Source organism: Oncorhynchus kisutch, linkage group LG10, assembly GCF_002021735.2.
Source record: "Oncorhynchus kisutch isolate 150728-3 linkage group LG10, Okis_V2, whole genome shotgun sequence".
NCBI classification, from domain to species: Eukaryota; Metazoa; Chordata; class Actinopteri; order Salmoniformes; family Salmonidae; genus Oncorhynchus; species Oncorhynchus kisutch.
In genome coordinates, this window is record NC_034183.2 from 15,473,998 (window position 1) to 15,489,878 (window position 15,881).

Sequence of the window (15,881 nt, forward strand, 5' to 3'; positions counted from 1 at the left end):
TAATTAGTGCTAAATTAATCAACCTAATTAAGCCGTGTAATAATGAGTACTCCCTCAAACCTCCCCTCATCTTTAGGTTTTCATGTATTGTTTTTGCTCCTGGACATAATGCTCTTACTGTGAGTCGTCCTTAATGTGTTTGGAGCCCGGGAAGAGTTGCTACTGCCTTGGCATCAGCTAATCGGGAACTATTATAAATGCAAATGTTATATGGTATGTTACTGTAGCAAGGTCTTTAATCCACATGAGGTCCTTCTTTCGTGCTACTTTGTAATTGGAAAATATATGTTTAGAGACCAAGCTTTTTTGCTGTGTGTGTACTTATGTGTTTGTTGGGTTGTGTTTTCAGGATGCCCAGATTGAGAGAGACAAGGCTGTGTTTAACATCTCAGGAGGCTGTACTGCTCTGTGTGCACTCTTTTTATTGGGAAAGCTCTATGTTGGAAATGCCGGGGACAGCAGGTGAGACACGCACACGGGTGGATTTCGATGAGTAAAATATGTCTAGTGAGATCAATCTCTCTCAACTTTTCTGTTTACACTAGCCTTGGATGTGGTGTGGCCAAAGCCACATTCCGGCTTCAGGTTTGAGTTCAGCTATTAGCATACTGTAATAGTATATAGACAAACAAAATAAGGATACCAATTCAAACTATACAGGAGCTTCTCATCTAAACCACATTGCACATAGTGTTGCACACTTGATTAATATAATGATTCACAAATGTGTGGTTATTTTAAAAAGTCTTTAATTTGCAATTTGGCTAACAGAGAAAACATGCTGTCTACTAGTATTAAGGCCATTCTTGCAGGGACATGTGGTGTGGGAGAGCCATTATATTTACACACACACAGACACACACACACACTAACAGAAATAAACACATGTTTTGTTGCTTTGCCCTTCAGAGCGATCATTATCCAAGGTGGAGAGGTCATCCCCATGTCTACAGAGTTCACACCAGAGTCAGAGAGGCAACGCCTGCAGTTCCTGGTAAGAGCAAGAATTAAACTACTGTATCACAACAAAGTCACTACATATGTATATGTCTCACTCATTATGTACATGTATTTTTGTCATTATTTTAAACTGCAAAAGTGTTCTGCTCTATTGTTTGAGTCAATGCTCCTCACAAATGTTTTCCTAGATCTAGCTAAAAGCCTGAAAGGGACATAAGTCCATGTCCCAGGTCATTTGTTGTGTAGATCCAGTTATTGACCTCGACCCTAATGATCATATACAGTATTTTAGACCAAACAAACTATTGTAGTTTTTTAGTTCTTCATCAAATATTTAGCAGCCATCATTTTGGGGGGGTTTCAAATAACTTGCATATATTCAAATAGCTTCAAATATTATTATTAGTTTTTTTCTGAAAGGTATTCAGGATACTTTTAAATGTTAATTGTTTTTCTGAGACCTTTATTTGAATATCAAGGGAAATAATTGCCTTCAGTTGATTCTCTATATTCGACTACATTTTTGAGAACTTGATATTTGGAAATAAACTACAAAATGCTAATATTTTTTGCTCAGGTCTGCGTAATAGCTCCCACAGTTCCCGGGAAGTGGAGGAACTCGACTACAACCCCCTGAATCATAGCGAACTTTAGCTGTGCTTGACTGGAGCAATGGAACCAATAGGCTAGTCGCAAAAGTGCAAACCCCAGCCATCTAACATTCCAGGCAGAGAAAACGATCAAAGTATTTGAAAGATTTCAAATAGTATTTGAACCCAGGTCTGCTCTGTTCTTATTAAGCACAGCTGTCAGTTATCACAACATATGACTCCCTGTACAGACAGTAACTAGGCTTAACTCTCCTGCCTGGTGTCTTGGTTGGTTTAATAGACTGTGTGATTGAAATGCCCAGTGGATCTCTCTCTCCCTCTCTCTCCTCTCTCTCCCCCTCTCTCTCTCTGTCTCTCTCTCTTCTCTCTGTAAAGGCCTACATGCAGCCGCACCTGTTAGGAGGCGAGTTTACACATCTGGAGTTCCCGAGACGTGTACAGAGGAAGGAGGTGGGGAAGAGGATGCTTTACCGGGACTTCACTATGTCTGGCTGGTGGGTATCTATTTATCTGTCTGGTCTGTCTCTACCCAACTGTCTCTCTGTGTCTTTTTTTCTATCTGAAACTCTCATTCTCATCCATGGCACTCAGTAAAGCTGATTGACAGGGAATGCTCTGATAGACCCAGACATTCTGTGTTGTCTGTATCAATGACGGGGAATGCTCTGATAGACCCAGACATTCTGTGTTGTCTGTATCAATGACGGGGAATGCTCTGATAGACCCAGACATTCTGTGTTGTCTGTATCAATGACAGGGACATTTCAGCTCATCAGTGATCTGGACAGAACTAGGGCCCATCACAGCTCCACATCTTTGCTACAGAGGCAGACTGAAGGGAGGAGTGAACGAGCAAGAGGTGATTGAGGGGAGGTTTATTGGTGCTGGAGCTTTTCTCAATGCGGTTCTGTCTGTGCTTTTAAGATGTGCCGAGGTAGAGCCGTGCTGCTCCTTATTGAATCCAGAACTGAGGATCTGTCTCACTGACTCAGACATGCCTGTGATGTATTTTTAAACAGATTCCTTTAAAAGTGGCCTCTTCTCAGGACTACAACTGGCCACTAGTGTACCATAACAGACAAAAAGATGTAACTGCATTTGTGTGTGTGTCTGTCTGTGCTCCCTCACTCCCTCCACCATCTCCTCCCTCTCATGCCCAGTTGGCAGTGAGTTGATAGTGCAGATGGGGGGGGGGGGGGGGGGGATTGTTAAGGATGGCAGGCGGTGGTGTTTCAGGGCTGTGTTCAGTTGATGGATGTTTAGCAGCACGCATGTTCTACATGTTCAAACACCCCGGCAGCCAACAGTGGAGGGAGGGAGGGAGACAAGGAGGGAGAGAGGAGCAGGAGATCAAGGGACTCAAGCTGTCTCGCTGGACTCCTGTTCTCCGAGACAAAGGAGAGGAGAGAGGGGCGAATCCTAGAACGTTCATCAGTGTCACACATTTATTTACTGCTCTCTTTTGTCTTTCTCTCTCTTCCTTCTCCACATGCACTCCCCTCTTTCTTGCCTACGATGGCAGTGTGATATAAATAGTCTAGTTTTGGAGAGATACTGTAGGCCCACACCCCTGTCCACTTTGGCCCTGTTTTAATTCTGAACGCACACTGCATCGATTTATAGTCTATCAAACTTGGGCAAACGGTTGTCTTAAGGTTTGCCTTTACTCTCTAATTTCGCAATCTGTCTGACTGCAGCTGACGGCCCCTCAATGTCACCCCACAGTTTATTGATGTGTGAGTGCCTGTGTGTGTTTGAGTCGTGGTTTGTACACTGAGCACGTAACGCTAATGTCTCTCTCTATCACCCCAGTACACTGAGCAGTGGCCCTGCCCACTCGTAAGAGATGAGATCACTGCTCTCCTGCCCATCTCTCCATCTCTCATCACCAGCAGAGTGGAGGATACAGGCTAGCAGTTACTAAACCCACCACCTCTCCTCCCCTCTCCTCTGTCACACACTACAGTGTGGTTGTCTGAAATAGACCACCACACTGTATAAAACCATGGTCTAATGAACAATGAAATCCACACACTGGTACATGCTCCCAGGGGTAGGTTCATTGGACAATGTTTCAACCCCAAGCTGAGTCTTCGTCAGGAAAATGAGCCTGTGAATGTCTGGTGCTTTTTGCAGCGACCATAGTGTTGTCCCTGAAAGTCCCAGAGGTATGAGTGGGAGCAGGTATTATAAGGGGATTAATGTGTGTATGTCACGCTGTCACAAATGCTTTATCTCCAGCTAGACAGAGAGAGACCGAGCTCTGAGACTGGGAGCGTCCTGGTAAAACACTAACTTCACTGGGAGTCTGACTCAGTCCCCATAGGGACTAGTCTGAAGATGTCTGCTAGATGTCCTTTGAAATCATAAAGGCTGCTGGGGCTTTTCAGTATAAAGCTTTGTTTTTGTAGGTGAAATGATGGAATGAAAAGAAACCCACAGAATGAGTCAGAAAGGACCATAGATCATATTTAAGTGCTAAAGTGAAGGACAGTATTTCTGTGCTCAGCCTTACAAGTTTGTATAACACTAGATGGATACTGTAGATGTGGATGGATGGATACTGTGGATGGATGGATACTGTAGATGTAGATGGATACTGTGGATGGATGGATACTGTAGATGTGGATGGATACTGTGGATGGATGGATGGATGGATACGGTGGATGGATGGATGGATACGGTGGATGGATGGATACGGTGGATGGATGGATACGGTGGATGGATGGATACGGTGGATGGATGGATACGGTGGATGGATGGATACGGTGGATGGATACTGTGGATGGATGGATACTGTAGATGTAGATGGATACTGTGGATGGATGGATACTGTAGATGTGGATGGATACTGTAGATGTGGATGGATACTGTGGATGGATGGATGGATGGATCGGTGGATGGATGGATGGATACGGTGGATGGATGGATACGGTGGATGGATGGATACGGTGGATGGATGGATACGGTGGATGGATGGATACGGTGGATGGATGGATACGGTGGATGGATGGATACGGTGGATGGATGGATACGGTGGATGGATGGATACGGTGGATGTGGATGGATACGGTAGATGTGGATGGATACTGTAGATGTGGATGGATACTGTAGATGTGGATGGATACTGTAGATGTGGATGGATACTGTAGATGTGGATGGATACTGTAGATGTGGATGGAGGATACTGTGAATGGATGGAGGATACTGTGAATGGATGGAGGATACTGTGAATGGATGGAGGATACTGTGAATGGATGGAGGATACTGTGAATGGGTGGATGGATACTGTGGATGGATGGAAGGATACTGTGGATGGATGGATGGATGATACGGTGGGTGGGTGGGTGGATGGATGGATGGATACTGTGGACGGATGGATGAATGGATGGATACTGTAGATCAGTGGTTCCCAAACTTTTCATAGTCCCGTACCCCTTCAAACGTTCAACCTCCAGCTGCATACCCCCTCTAGCACCAGGGTCAGCACACTCTCAAATGTTTTTTGCCATCATTGTAAGCCTGCCACACACACACTATACAATACATTTATTAAACATAAGAATGAGTGTGAGTTTTTGTCACAACCCGGCTCACATGCAGGAGCAGGGCACAAATAATAATATAATAATAATCAATAATTTTACTCTTTATTTAACCATCTTTCATATTAAACCTTATTTGTTCATTGAAAATTGTGAATAACTCACCACATGTTAATGAGAAGGGTATGCTTGAAAGGATGCACATAACTCTGCAATGTTGGGTTGTATTGGAGAGAGTCTCAGCCTTTTTACCACACGCAGTCTGTGCCTGTATTTAGTTGTCATGCTAGTGAGGGCTGAGAATCCACTCTCACATAGGTACGTGGTTGCAAAAGGCATCAGTGTCTTAACAGTGTGATTTGCCAAGGCAGGATACTCTGAGCGCAGCCCAATCCAGAAATCTGGCAGTGGCTTCTGATTTAAATTCATTTTTCACAGAACCGCTTGTTGCAATTTAGATGAGGCTCTCTTGTTCAGATATCGGTAAGTGGACTGGAGGCAGGGCATGAAGGGATAAAGAATCCAGTTGTTTGTGTGATGCGTTTCAGGAAAGTACCTGCATAATTGAGCACCCAAGTCACTCCGGTGCTTCGCTGTATCACGTTTGACATTGTCCGTAAGCTTGTTCATTTGCAAACAAAAAATCATACAATGATGGAAAGTCCTGTGTGTTGTCCTTGTTAATGCAGACCGAGAAGAGCTCCAACTACTTAAACAGCCTAAATGTTGTACCGCATATTGAATATAGTTGCAGAGAGTCCCTTTAATCCGAGATTCAGATCAGTCAGGTGAGGAAAAAACATCATCCAGATAGGCCAGTCGTGTGAGAAACTCATCATCATGCAAGCAGTCAGACAAGTGAAATTATGGTCAGGAAAGAAAACTTTAAGATCGTCTCTCAATTTAAAAAAAGTGTGTCCATACTTTGCCCCTTGATAACCAGCACACTTCTGTATGCTGTAAAAGCGTTACATGGTTGCTGCCCATATCATTGCATAGTGCAGAAAATACATGTGTTCAAGGTCCTTGCTTTAACAAAGTTAACCATTTTCACTGTAGTGTCCAAAACGTATTTCAAGCTGTCAGGCATTCCCTTGGCAGCAAGGGCCTCTGGGTGGATTCTGCAGTGTACCCAAGTGGTGTCAGGAGCAACTGCTTGCATGCGAGTTACCACTCCACTATGTCTCCCTGTCATGGCTTTTGCGCCATTAGTACAGATACCAACATGAGCAGCTGCTATGGTAGGTTACATACGGACGGTTAGTGGAATTCCTGCGAAAGAGTAATGGTTAATGTGACTGGATGTTAATTATTTGACTAGGTTACCTGTATTTGGCATTGTTGTTATTTCTCTGAACTCTAGATGGTTTAATTTTATTTTTGGCAGTGAAACGAGGCTACTCAGGCGAGGGGGGGAAAAAACACCCAAATGTATGGCCCGGCCCCGTTGGAAAATATAAATGGACTGTTTTGAAAATGTGAAGAAAAAAAATGTTTAAATTTTTTTAAAAATGTGATTCACATTTTTATTTGGCGTACCTCTGACGGCAAGGGGTACACGTACCCCAGTTTGGGAATACCTGCAGATGGATGGATACTGTGGATAGATGGATACTGTGGATAGATAAATACTGTAGATGGATGGATAGCATGGCCTCAGATCTAGCTCTGCATGCTGCAGAAAGTGCTGAGTGTGTGAGTCCTGCTGGCCCAGGGTGGAAGCATATGGTCTCCGAGTGGAACCAGTAATCTAAAAACCATTCCAGTCCTGTCTAACCCTCCTCTCTCTACACCAGCACAGCTGAAATGCATCTGACAAGATATGGTATGATGGCTTTCATTACCAAGCTGGTGTTTATCACATTCACATGCAGGACCAGGTGTGAATATAGAATAGAAAATCCAGTATAAATGGTGTGTGATTTGTGACCATGGGGTGGTTACTTTCGATGTGGTCATAACTGCTGCTTAGAAAGGAAGGTGGAATGTTTAACACTGAAAAAGAATGTGCATTAGTACATTGTCTTTCTTAAGGAGCCAGACGTTTTTACATTGAATGTACTATCGATGCCCAGATTCAAATGTAAGACCTTTCCTTAGCACGTGTGTAATATTTTCCAGTCTGATCTCTTGTACTGCATCTTCATCGACTCCCAAGTCACATGCTGTTGAAAAATGCATGAGTGGGGGTTGTTTAAGCACTGCTTTGAGAATATGGGGGATTATACAGGGGGGGGGGGGATCAATCAATCACCCCTCTCTACACACACACACACACAAACAATCTGAAACGGGAAAACCATCTCATACATTCATTGGTATTTCCCACTTTGTCACAAGGGTATACTTTCGCGAAATTTTTTTTGAAGATATGTTTTCTCTCTTTTGTATTGTCTGGGTGTTTCTCTTTTCTTCCTAACTCTGTCTCCTCAGCTCGTCTCGTCTACAGGCCCTGAGGGAGGTGGTGTATCTCCCGGGCACACTGCGTACGAACCACTGCCTGCCTGCCTGGCTGCCATAAAACAAAAACCCATTAAAGTCTCTTCTCTCCGGTGTGCAGGGCATATAAAACCATTGAGGACGACGACCTGAAGTTTCCCCTAATCTACGGCGAAGGGAAGAAGGTAAGACTGCTCTCGCCTAACCGCCTGCCTCTCTCCCTGCTCCCTGCCTGCTGATAGGGTTACTCCCACAGCCTTGTGTTGCTAAGCTGTAATCAAAGCTCCACCAGGGCACCATTAGTCAACCCAGTGTCACACTGGAGGAAGGAGCAGTTTCAGCCTGCAGGAAGGCTCACTATGGTGGCGTTACAGACCATCTTTATAACAGTCACACTGCACACACGATAAGATTGCTAGCCTATATCTTGTTAATGTGGTTCCTGAGATGCCAAGCCAAAGTCTGGTTATCACAGTTTGCTACTATGCCCATCATCTGACATGTAGGCAGTAGAGGGCTGTGTCGTTAGTTGAGGACCAAGAAGATATCCCCCAAGTGCAGTCTGTTACCACACTAACTCTCCTATCACAGTCGGCTGTTCAAGTGCCAGCCGAGGCCTGTCCCCCCTTTACAGTGGGGGAGAGAGAGATTGGTAGATCGGGCAATAGAGTGTATGGAGAGAGGGCAAGAGATGGGTAGATATGGCGATAGAAGGGAGCGCATGGGGATCTGCTGGAGAGGAACGCCAGAGCAGTTCAAAGCCTGGCACAGCATGTTGGGTCCGTACATACGCTCAACAATTAATCGCAGGATGTTTCTCCTTCCGCCCGAGGAGCTCTCTCTCACTCCCTCTCTCCCTGTCTCTCTCCATCATTATCTAGTCTCTCTTTTCATCTAGTTGCGGCATTTGCACTGCACACTGATCCAAGGTCAGGCCAACGGACTGTACAACTGCCTCCTCAATCTCTCCTCTACCTTCACTCTTACCCCCTCTTTCTTTCCTCGCCCCCCTCGGTCTCCCATTCTCTTTCTCATCTTCCTCTCTCCTCACTCTCACCGCTTCCCTCCTCTCTCTCTCTTCTCCTCACATGGCTCCTATTTGATATAGATTCAATTAGTACTGCTCCCCAGCTCCGAGCCGATAGCCCTTTTCAGAGACAGAGGCGATATGTGCAGACAGTAGCAATCAAAAGGAATTTCACACAGAGTACAAATGAGGGAGACCGTAGACTGTGCCGGCATCTCAGACTAGGGAGAGAGGAGAGAAATCGTTAAGGATTGTGTGTGTTTATGAAGATCAGATTTGCTCTCAGAGAGAACATATCCTTGGAGGTCATCATTATTAAGGTCATGAGGCCATCATTGGTCCAGTTTTCAGTTCTGCCCTGATGAATAAGGAATCTCACAGAGGGGAGTATGATTGATTTATCTGGGCCAGGGTAAATAGAATTTCAATTTAGTAGATTATTTTAAGAGGATTCTTTCAATTCATGTTTGTTATTTCAATTCCCTATCCCGCTGAGTTGACAGAGTTGAAAAAATGGTAGAATTGACCCTGAGGTCAACACATCAAAAGACTTCAATGGATCAAATGATTCCAAACATTGGTTTGAAATAATTGTTGTTGCCAAAACAGAGTTGGGGAATGAGGATCATGGGGTCAGAGGGAGGTGATTATAGTTCCTCTCTTTGATGGTCTCATCCCTCCACAGGCCCGTGTGTTGGCTACCATCGGGGTCACCAGGGGCCTGGGAGACCACGAGCTCAAAGTGCATGACTCCAACATCTACATCAAGCCCTTCCTGTCCTGCTGTCCCGAGGTAGAGTACTGTACTCCTCATTTTCTATTTCCTGTCTATCAATAACCTGATGGGTTTTTTAATAGTGCTGTAATCACATTCCAGTGCATCAATCCTTATTGACCTCAGATCATCATGATACAATGAGAGGAAGCCATGCCTGTGTTCCAAATGGCACCCTATCCCTTTTTATAGTTAACCGCTTTTGACCAGGGCCCATCAAGTCTTAAAAGAAGCTCTCACCTCCCAACCAACCCTCCACTGAACACGTACCTCCTGCCTCCTGATAGTCAGGAAGCTCTCAACACTCTCTTGATCTTTAATTCATCACCCTCTGAGTTCAGTCATGGTTCAGGCAGTATGCAACTACTACAGTAGATTAGCTTTTTTTTGAAGATCTCTTCTTTTGAACCTTTTTTCCTTGCCGTCTATCTGCCCTTGCTGTTGCTTTAAAGTCACAGTAAATACATGTGCAGACAGTATGTATATAAGATGGAGGTTATAAAATTGCTATGGAATCCAGCGGTCAGTGGTTTCCACGGTTTCCCATTGGGTGAACCCAAGGTCAAGGCTCTTCCTGTTAATCACTTCCTGTTGTGGGTCAAAAGTAAGATGTGGTTAGTGGGAGAGTCATCACTGTTTTACAGTATGATGTCTCAATTTCGAAATCTCCCTTGAACTGTATTGTGAAACAGATTCTTAAGATTGTGTCTCCCATTGCTGGTTATTATTCCAGTCAGAGGTTGATAAGACAATATTTTTTGCCTATAGCCTTTCGACTGATTCTTTCACAACCACTATTACAACACCGTCTTCATGTAGTGTTTGTTCAGTGACTGACTAGCACTGCCAGGTTATTTGAGGTGACGTGATATGCCTCCTATGGAGGAACAACATAGCAACATGTCCATGGTTATCACCATAACAGTACTCCCTCTACCAGCACATTGAAACAACAATACTTCAAAACCATGGCACTTTGTACAAAGACCAAAGCCAGGGACATTACTTAGTGCTCTCTGATTGTGACATACTGCAGGATGCCTTTTCATTATACCAGATACTTGAAGAGCGTGTGCTGTAGCAGTGCTAGTAGATGGAGTAGCGCTGATCTATGCATTTACACACACACACACCTTATTCACGTAAGTATTCAGACCCGTTGCTATGAGACCAGAAATTGAGCTCAAGTGCATCCTGGTTCCATTGATCATTCTTGAGATGTTTTTACAACACCTGTGGTAAATTCAATTGATTGGACATGATTTGGTAGGGCCCACACCTGTCTATATAAGGTCCCACAGTTGACAGTGCATGTCAGAGCAAAAACCAAGCCATGAGGTCAAAGGAATTGTCCGTAGGATTGTGTCAAGGCACAGATCTGGGGAAGAGTACCATAAAATATCTGCAGCAATGAAGGTCCTCAAGAACACAGTGGCCTCCATCATTCTTAAATGGAAGAAGTTTTGAACCACCAATAATCTTCCTAGAGCTGGCCGCCCGGCCAAACTGAGCAATCAGGGGATAAGTGCCTCGGTCAGGGAGGACCAAGAACCTGATGGCCACTCTGAGTGAGCTCCAGAGTTCCTTTTGTGGAGATGGGAGAACCTTCCAGAAGAACAACCATCTCTGCAGCACTCCACCAATCAGGCCTTTATGGTAGAGTGGCCAGATGGAAGACACTCCTCAGTAAAAGACACATGACAGCCTACTTGGAGTTTGCCAAAAAAACACCTAAAGGACCCAAGAAACAAGATTCTCTGGTCTGACGAAACCAAGATTGAACTCTTTGACCTGAATGCCAAGCGTCATGTCTGGAGGAAAACTGGCACCATCCCTACGGTGACGCATGGTGGTGGCAGCATCATGCTGTGGGGATGTTTTTCAGCGTCAGAGACTGGGAGACTAGTCAAGATCGAGGGAAAGATGAACGAAGCAAAGTACAGAGAGATCCTTGATGAACCTGCTCCAGAGCACTTAGGACCTCAGACTGGGGCGAAGGTTTACATTCCAACAGGACAACGACCCTAAGCACACAGCCAAGACAATGCGGGAGTGGCTTCAGGAAAAGTCTCTGAATGTCCTTGAGTGGCCCAGCCAGAGCCTGGACTTGAACATGGTCGAACATCTCTGGAGAGACCTGAAAATAGCTGTGCAGCGACGCTCCCCATCCAACCTGACAGGATCTGCAGAGAGGAATGGGAAAAACTCCCCAAATACAGGTGTGCCAAACTTGTAGCATCATATCCCAAGAAGACTCATGGCTGTAATTGCTGCCAAATGTGCTTCAACAAAGTACTGAGTAAAGGGTCTGAATACTTATGCAAATATGATATTTCAGTTATTTATTTATTTCAATTTGCAAAGATTTATGAATGCCATTTTTTCCTTCGCCATTATGGGGTATTGTGTGTAGCTTTAACTTCCTTCATACTGGGAACAGAAACATAAAAATGTTTTCTACAAGTTCTTCTGACTCTGGGGAAGTAGATAAAGCGCCTGATTGCCAAAATCCAGAAGTATCCCTTTAAGACCACACCGGTCTTAAAGGGATATTGTGTGGAGGGAGACTGTGTTACAAATTGTGTAGTGCATACCTCTGAATGATGTTGATTTTCTATCACCATTAATGGCCTAAAGTGCAGACCGGATGTGTGTCTGATCTTCTATTTTCTCTGTAATAACATCACTATTACCCCCCTCTCTCTCTCCATCCACAGGTCAAAGTGTACCCTCTGATGCAGTATGAACATGGGGTGGATGACGTCCTGGTGATGGGGACAGATGGGCTGTGGGACGTCCTATCCAACCAGGACGTTGCCGAGGCAGTCACTGGTTTTCTTGCCAACTGTGGCCCTGACGACCAGTATAGGCATGTTCTACGTTCCATGTTCCGCTCATACTACTGTAGCCCAGCTGCTAACAGACAGATGCTGTGGTCAAATCACACTCACCTCGCTCTTATTTGGAGAGGATATGCTTCTTACAGTATCTTGCTGTAATTACACACATTTTAAAAGTATTTTCTGAAGTCGATGAAGAGTTTGAGACTAGTAATGTAAAGATTCCTTTCTTGAGGATCCCATGGCATGATGGTGATTTAAGTGATAACAACATTGAAATCATTTCTGAAATGTCCTACCCCTTTCTTAGTTTGGGGTTAAGTAAACTCCAGATGACTGGTGGGAGAGTATAGAGAATAGAGACGTTCTAAAGTGTAGGTTATAGTGTCATCATTCTCTTGCTCTTTGTTCACACACTGTATGGAGATGATTACAACTAACTGTCTGCCCTATGTCAAAGTATATTGTTCATAGTGTCTTCTAACTGTCTTTTGTCTCTTCCATTGTGACCCAGGTACACGATGGCAGCTCAGGACTTGGTGATGAGGGCACGGGGGGTCCTGAAGGACCGAGGCTGGAGGATAGCCAACGAACGTCTGGGCTCCGGAGACGACATCTCTGTCTACATCATCCCTCTGAGGTACGGCAACCTGCAGACCTAGCCGTAGCCCAGGCCCAGCTCACCACACCACCACCCACCATGGGACTCTAGACAGGTCTGTGTCCAAAATGACACCCTATTCCCTATATAGTGCACTACTTTAGGCCAAGGCCATGACAAGTATTGCATTTTGTAGGGAATAGGGTGCAATTGTAGGCTTCTCCCAACCGGCAGACCTAGCTAAGGTCCAGCTCACCACCCACCATGGGACTCTAGACAGGCTGCCCCCCTCTACCATCTATCTATCTGCTCTGTCCTAAAATCAATGCCCTGGTGCTCACACAGTGCTTCATCCCGAACGGTTTTCCTGAGGAAACAAAATGGCTGCTGGTTGCTGTACAGTACAGGGTAGCATGATTGTTCTTGTCTCTTGTGAAAGGAAGGAAAATCTCAGGATGTTCCAATATACAGTACCTTCAGTTTCTTCTTGGGTTTCTGTACTGCAAGGGAACAAAGGACAATTCTGGATTTAAAGGCCCACCGGGGCCATGTATTTCGAGTAATTCATAACCAACCCTTTGTTGTTTTTCAGTAGGCTACGGCTTCTGCATTGCCAAATATTTTCTGATGCAATGGAAGAGTATTGCTTTCACAAAGGCAATACTTTTCTTATGGATATCGCATGGGGAAAGACAAAGGGACTCTCTTTCAAAGTGCAATGCTTTATTGGATTATTTTTTATCCTTTTTAGATGAGATATTGTTACTATATTACTGATTATGAACAAGTAAAAATGCTTAGAAATGAATGGATTTTAGATATCCATGATGTACAGTGTAAAGAACCTGTTTTGAGTTGTCTGTATATACTGTACGTTATGAAACCTCTCCTGTCCCTATGATCCATTGCGTACATAAGTCACTGACCTAGACTACAATCCTACCACAGACAAACTATAGCGTTCAGCTTTCAGAACTATTGTTTGGGTGTTCCTCCCCAAGTGTAAGGTGAATGAAGTCAGTCTTATGGTCGTTTTATTGCCAGTGACAATGTTCATCTCTCATTGTTTATTTTTTCTTAATTTTGACAGGTTTGTTTTTTCTTTGTCATTGCGATGACCCTGAAATTGGATTTACTTAAAGGATGTGAAGAAACACATTTGATACATAATTGTGAAACAGCTAGCTCATGTTTTTGCTTTGTTTTAAACCAGATATCCAATCCCTTGCCCCAGTTGAACCTTTTAGTTTCCTATTTGTCTCATCATCCTGTTTACGTGCTCGTTTACTTTTCAAATATGAAACAGACATTCCTTAATTGTCACTAGTTTTCATACAAATATAGCTTAGTTTAGCTCTAACAAAATATGAGGGAAAGTGTTCTGTATAGAGACATGAATAGGATGTAAAATGGGTTTACTGAATGTTCTTACAGCTGAATCCTAAATTGAGACATGGTTGTCATTTTATCTTATTGAGACAAATGCTTGATTTATGCTTGATTTATGCAAAAGTTCAAGTTACGAGTGTGGATCTCTCATATGAACATTTAGTTCTTGAAGGCTAGAATTACATCCCTTAAGCAGATGCATTGATTAGCAAGTGTTTGGGAGAAACACATGAGATTAAATTGAATGCTGGTATGAAAACTGTGGCTCTCTGTTTTTTTTTGTTTTTAAGTGATCTTTACTTGTAGTTTACTGAACATGTGTCACAACTCAGGGAGCTATGTGACCAATTCTCATGCCAGATGCTATACAGAAAATGTGTCTGTACCAGAGGAGGCTGGTGGGAGGAGCTTTAGGAGGACCGGTTCATTGTACAGACTGGAATGGAATAAAGGGACCGGTATCAAACATGGAAACCAGGTTTGACGCTGTTCATTCAATGCCATTCCAGCCAATACAATGAGCCTGTCCTACAGCTCCTCCCACCAGCCTCCTCTGCTCTGTACAGGAATTCTTAATTTATCCTGAATCCTTTTGTTATTATGCAGTCTGGTATTTACACTTTGCTGAACAATACTCTGCAAACTAACCATTTAGGGCATTAACCTGAATCGATTGCTGTTCAGATACAGTATGAAGGATGTACAGTGTATTCTTGTGTTTCTACCTCTTCCATTTTCTGGATTAGAAAATGGAGGATGTAATGCCAGGTGAACTTCCTTTACGTTGTTAGGGAGGTGTTGATGTCCGATGTGTGTGTCGCTGACTGCACTGTGACTAGTCTAGTCATGGCCTAATCCATGTTAATGTGTCTCTGTTCCTTTTAATGTATTTGGCATGTTTATTTTAAATCTGTTTCAAAGTGTTTTTGTTCTGATAACACAAACTTTACTCATCTATTTCTCTATGACTGACCTGCTCAAAACATTGCAGAAAGAGGCCCAGGGCTCTATTCAGTCTGGATCACAGAAGCGTTACAGATTGTGTGATAGAAATGTAAAGATGATTTCCAATTGAGCCGATTTAAGCAGTGTTTACCGTGAATGCAGTCTCTGCTAGCGTGGGAACATTGGCTTTACATTTCAATCACACTGTAACGCTAAACTTACTCAATACAGTTGAAGTCGGAAGTTTACATACACCTTAGACAAATACATTTTAAACTCAGTTTTTCACAATTCCTGATATTTAATCCAAGTAGAAATTCCCTGTCTTAGGTCAGTTAGGATCACCACTTTACTTTTAAATGTGAAATGTCAGAATAATAGTAGAGGGAATGTTTTATTTCTTTCATCACATTCCCAGTGGGTCAGAAGTTTACACACTCAATTAGTATTTGGTAGCATTGCCTTTAAATTGTTTAACTTGGGTCAAACGTTTCAGGTAGCCTTCCACAAGCTTCCCACAATAAGTTGGGTGAATTTTGGCCCATTCGTCCTGACAAAGCTTGTGTAACTGAGTCAGGTTTGTAGGCCTCCTTGCTTGCACACACTTTTTCAGTTCTGCCCACACATTTTCTATAGGATTGAGGTCAGGGCTTTGTGATGGCCACTCCAATACCTTGACTTTGTTGTCCTTAAGCCATTTTGCCACAACGTTGGAAGTATGCTTGGGGTCATTGTCCATTTGGAAGACC

General features: G+C 43.6%; 1 protein-coding gene across 1 annotated transcript in view; it reads left to right on the plus strand.

Moving 5' to 3' along the window:
- Nucleotides 1–14,446, plus strand: part of LOC109897814 (protein phosphatase 1H) — a 35,749-nt gene extending 21,303 nt beyond the window's left edge. The window contains exons 4-10 of the mRNA XM_020492406.2: nucleotides 350–462; nucleotides 910–994; nucleotides 1,947–2,065; nucleotides 7,677–7,740; nucleotides 9,268–9,375; nucleotides 12,075–12,226; nucleotides 12,712–14,446. Of these exons, the coding sequence (XP_020347995.1) occupies nucleotides 350–462; nucleotides 910–994; nucleotides 1,947–2,065; nucleotides 7,677–7,740; nucleotides 9,268–9,375; nucleotides 12,075–12,226; nucleotides 12,712–12,859 (789 nt within the window). The 3' untranslated portion in view covers nucleotides 12,860–14,446. The remainder of the gene's footprint in view (nucleotides 1–349; nucleotides 463–909; nucleotides 995–1,946; nucleotides 2,066–7,676; nucleotides 7,741–9,267; nucleotides 9,376–12,074; nucleotides 12,227–12,711) is intronic.
- Nucleotides 14,447–15,881: the final 1,435 nt, after the last annotated feature.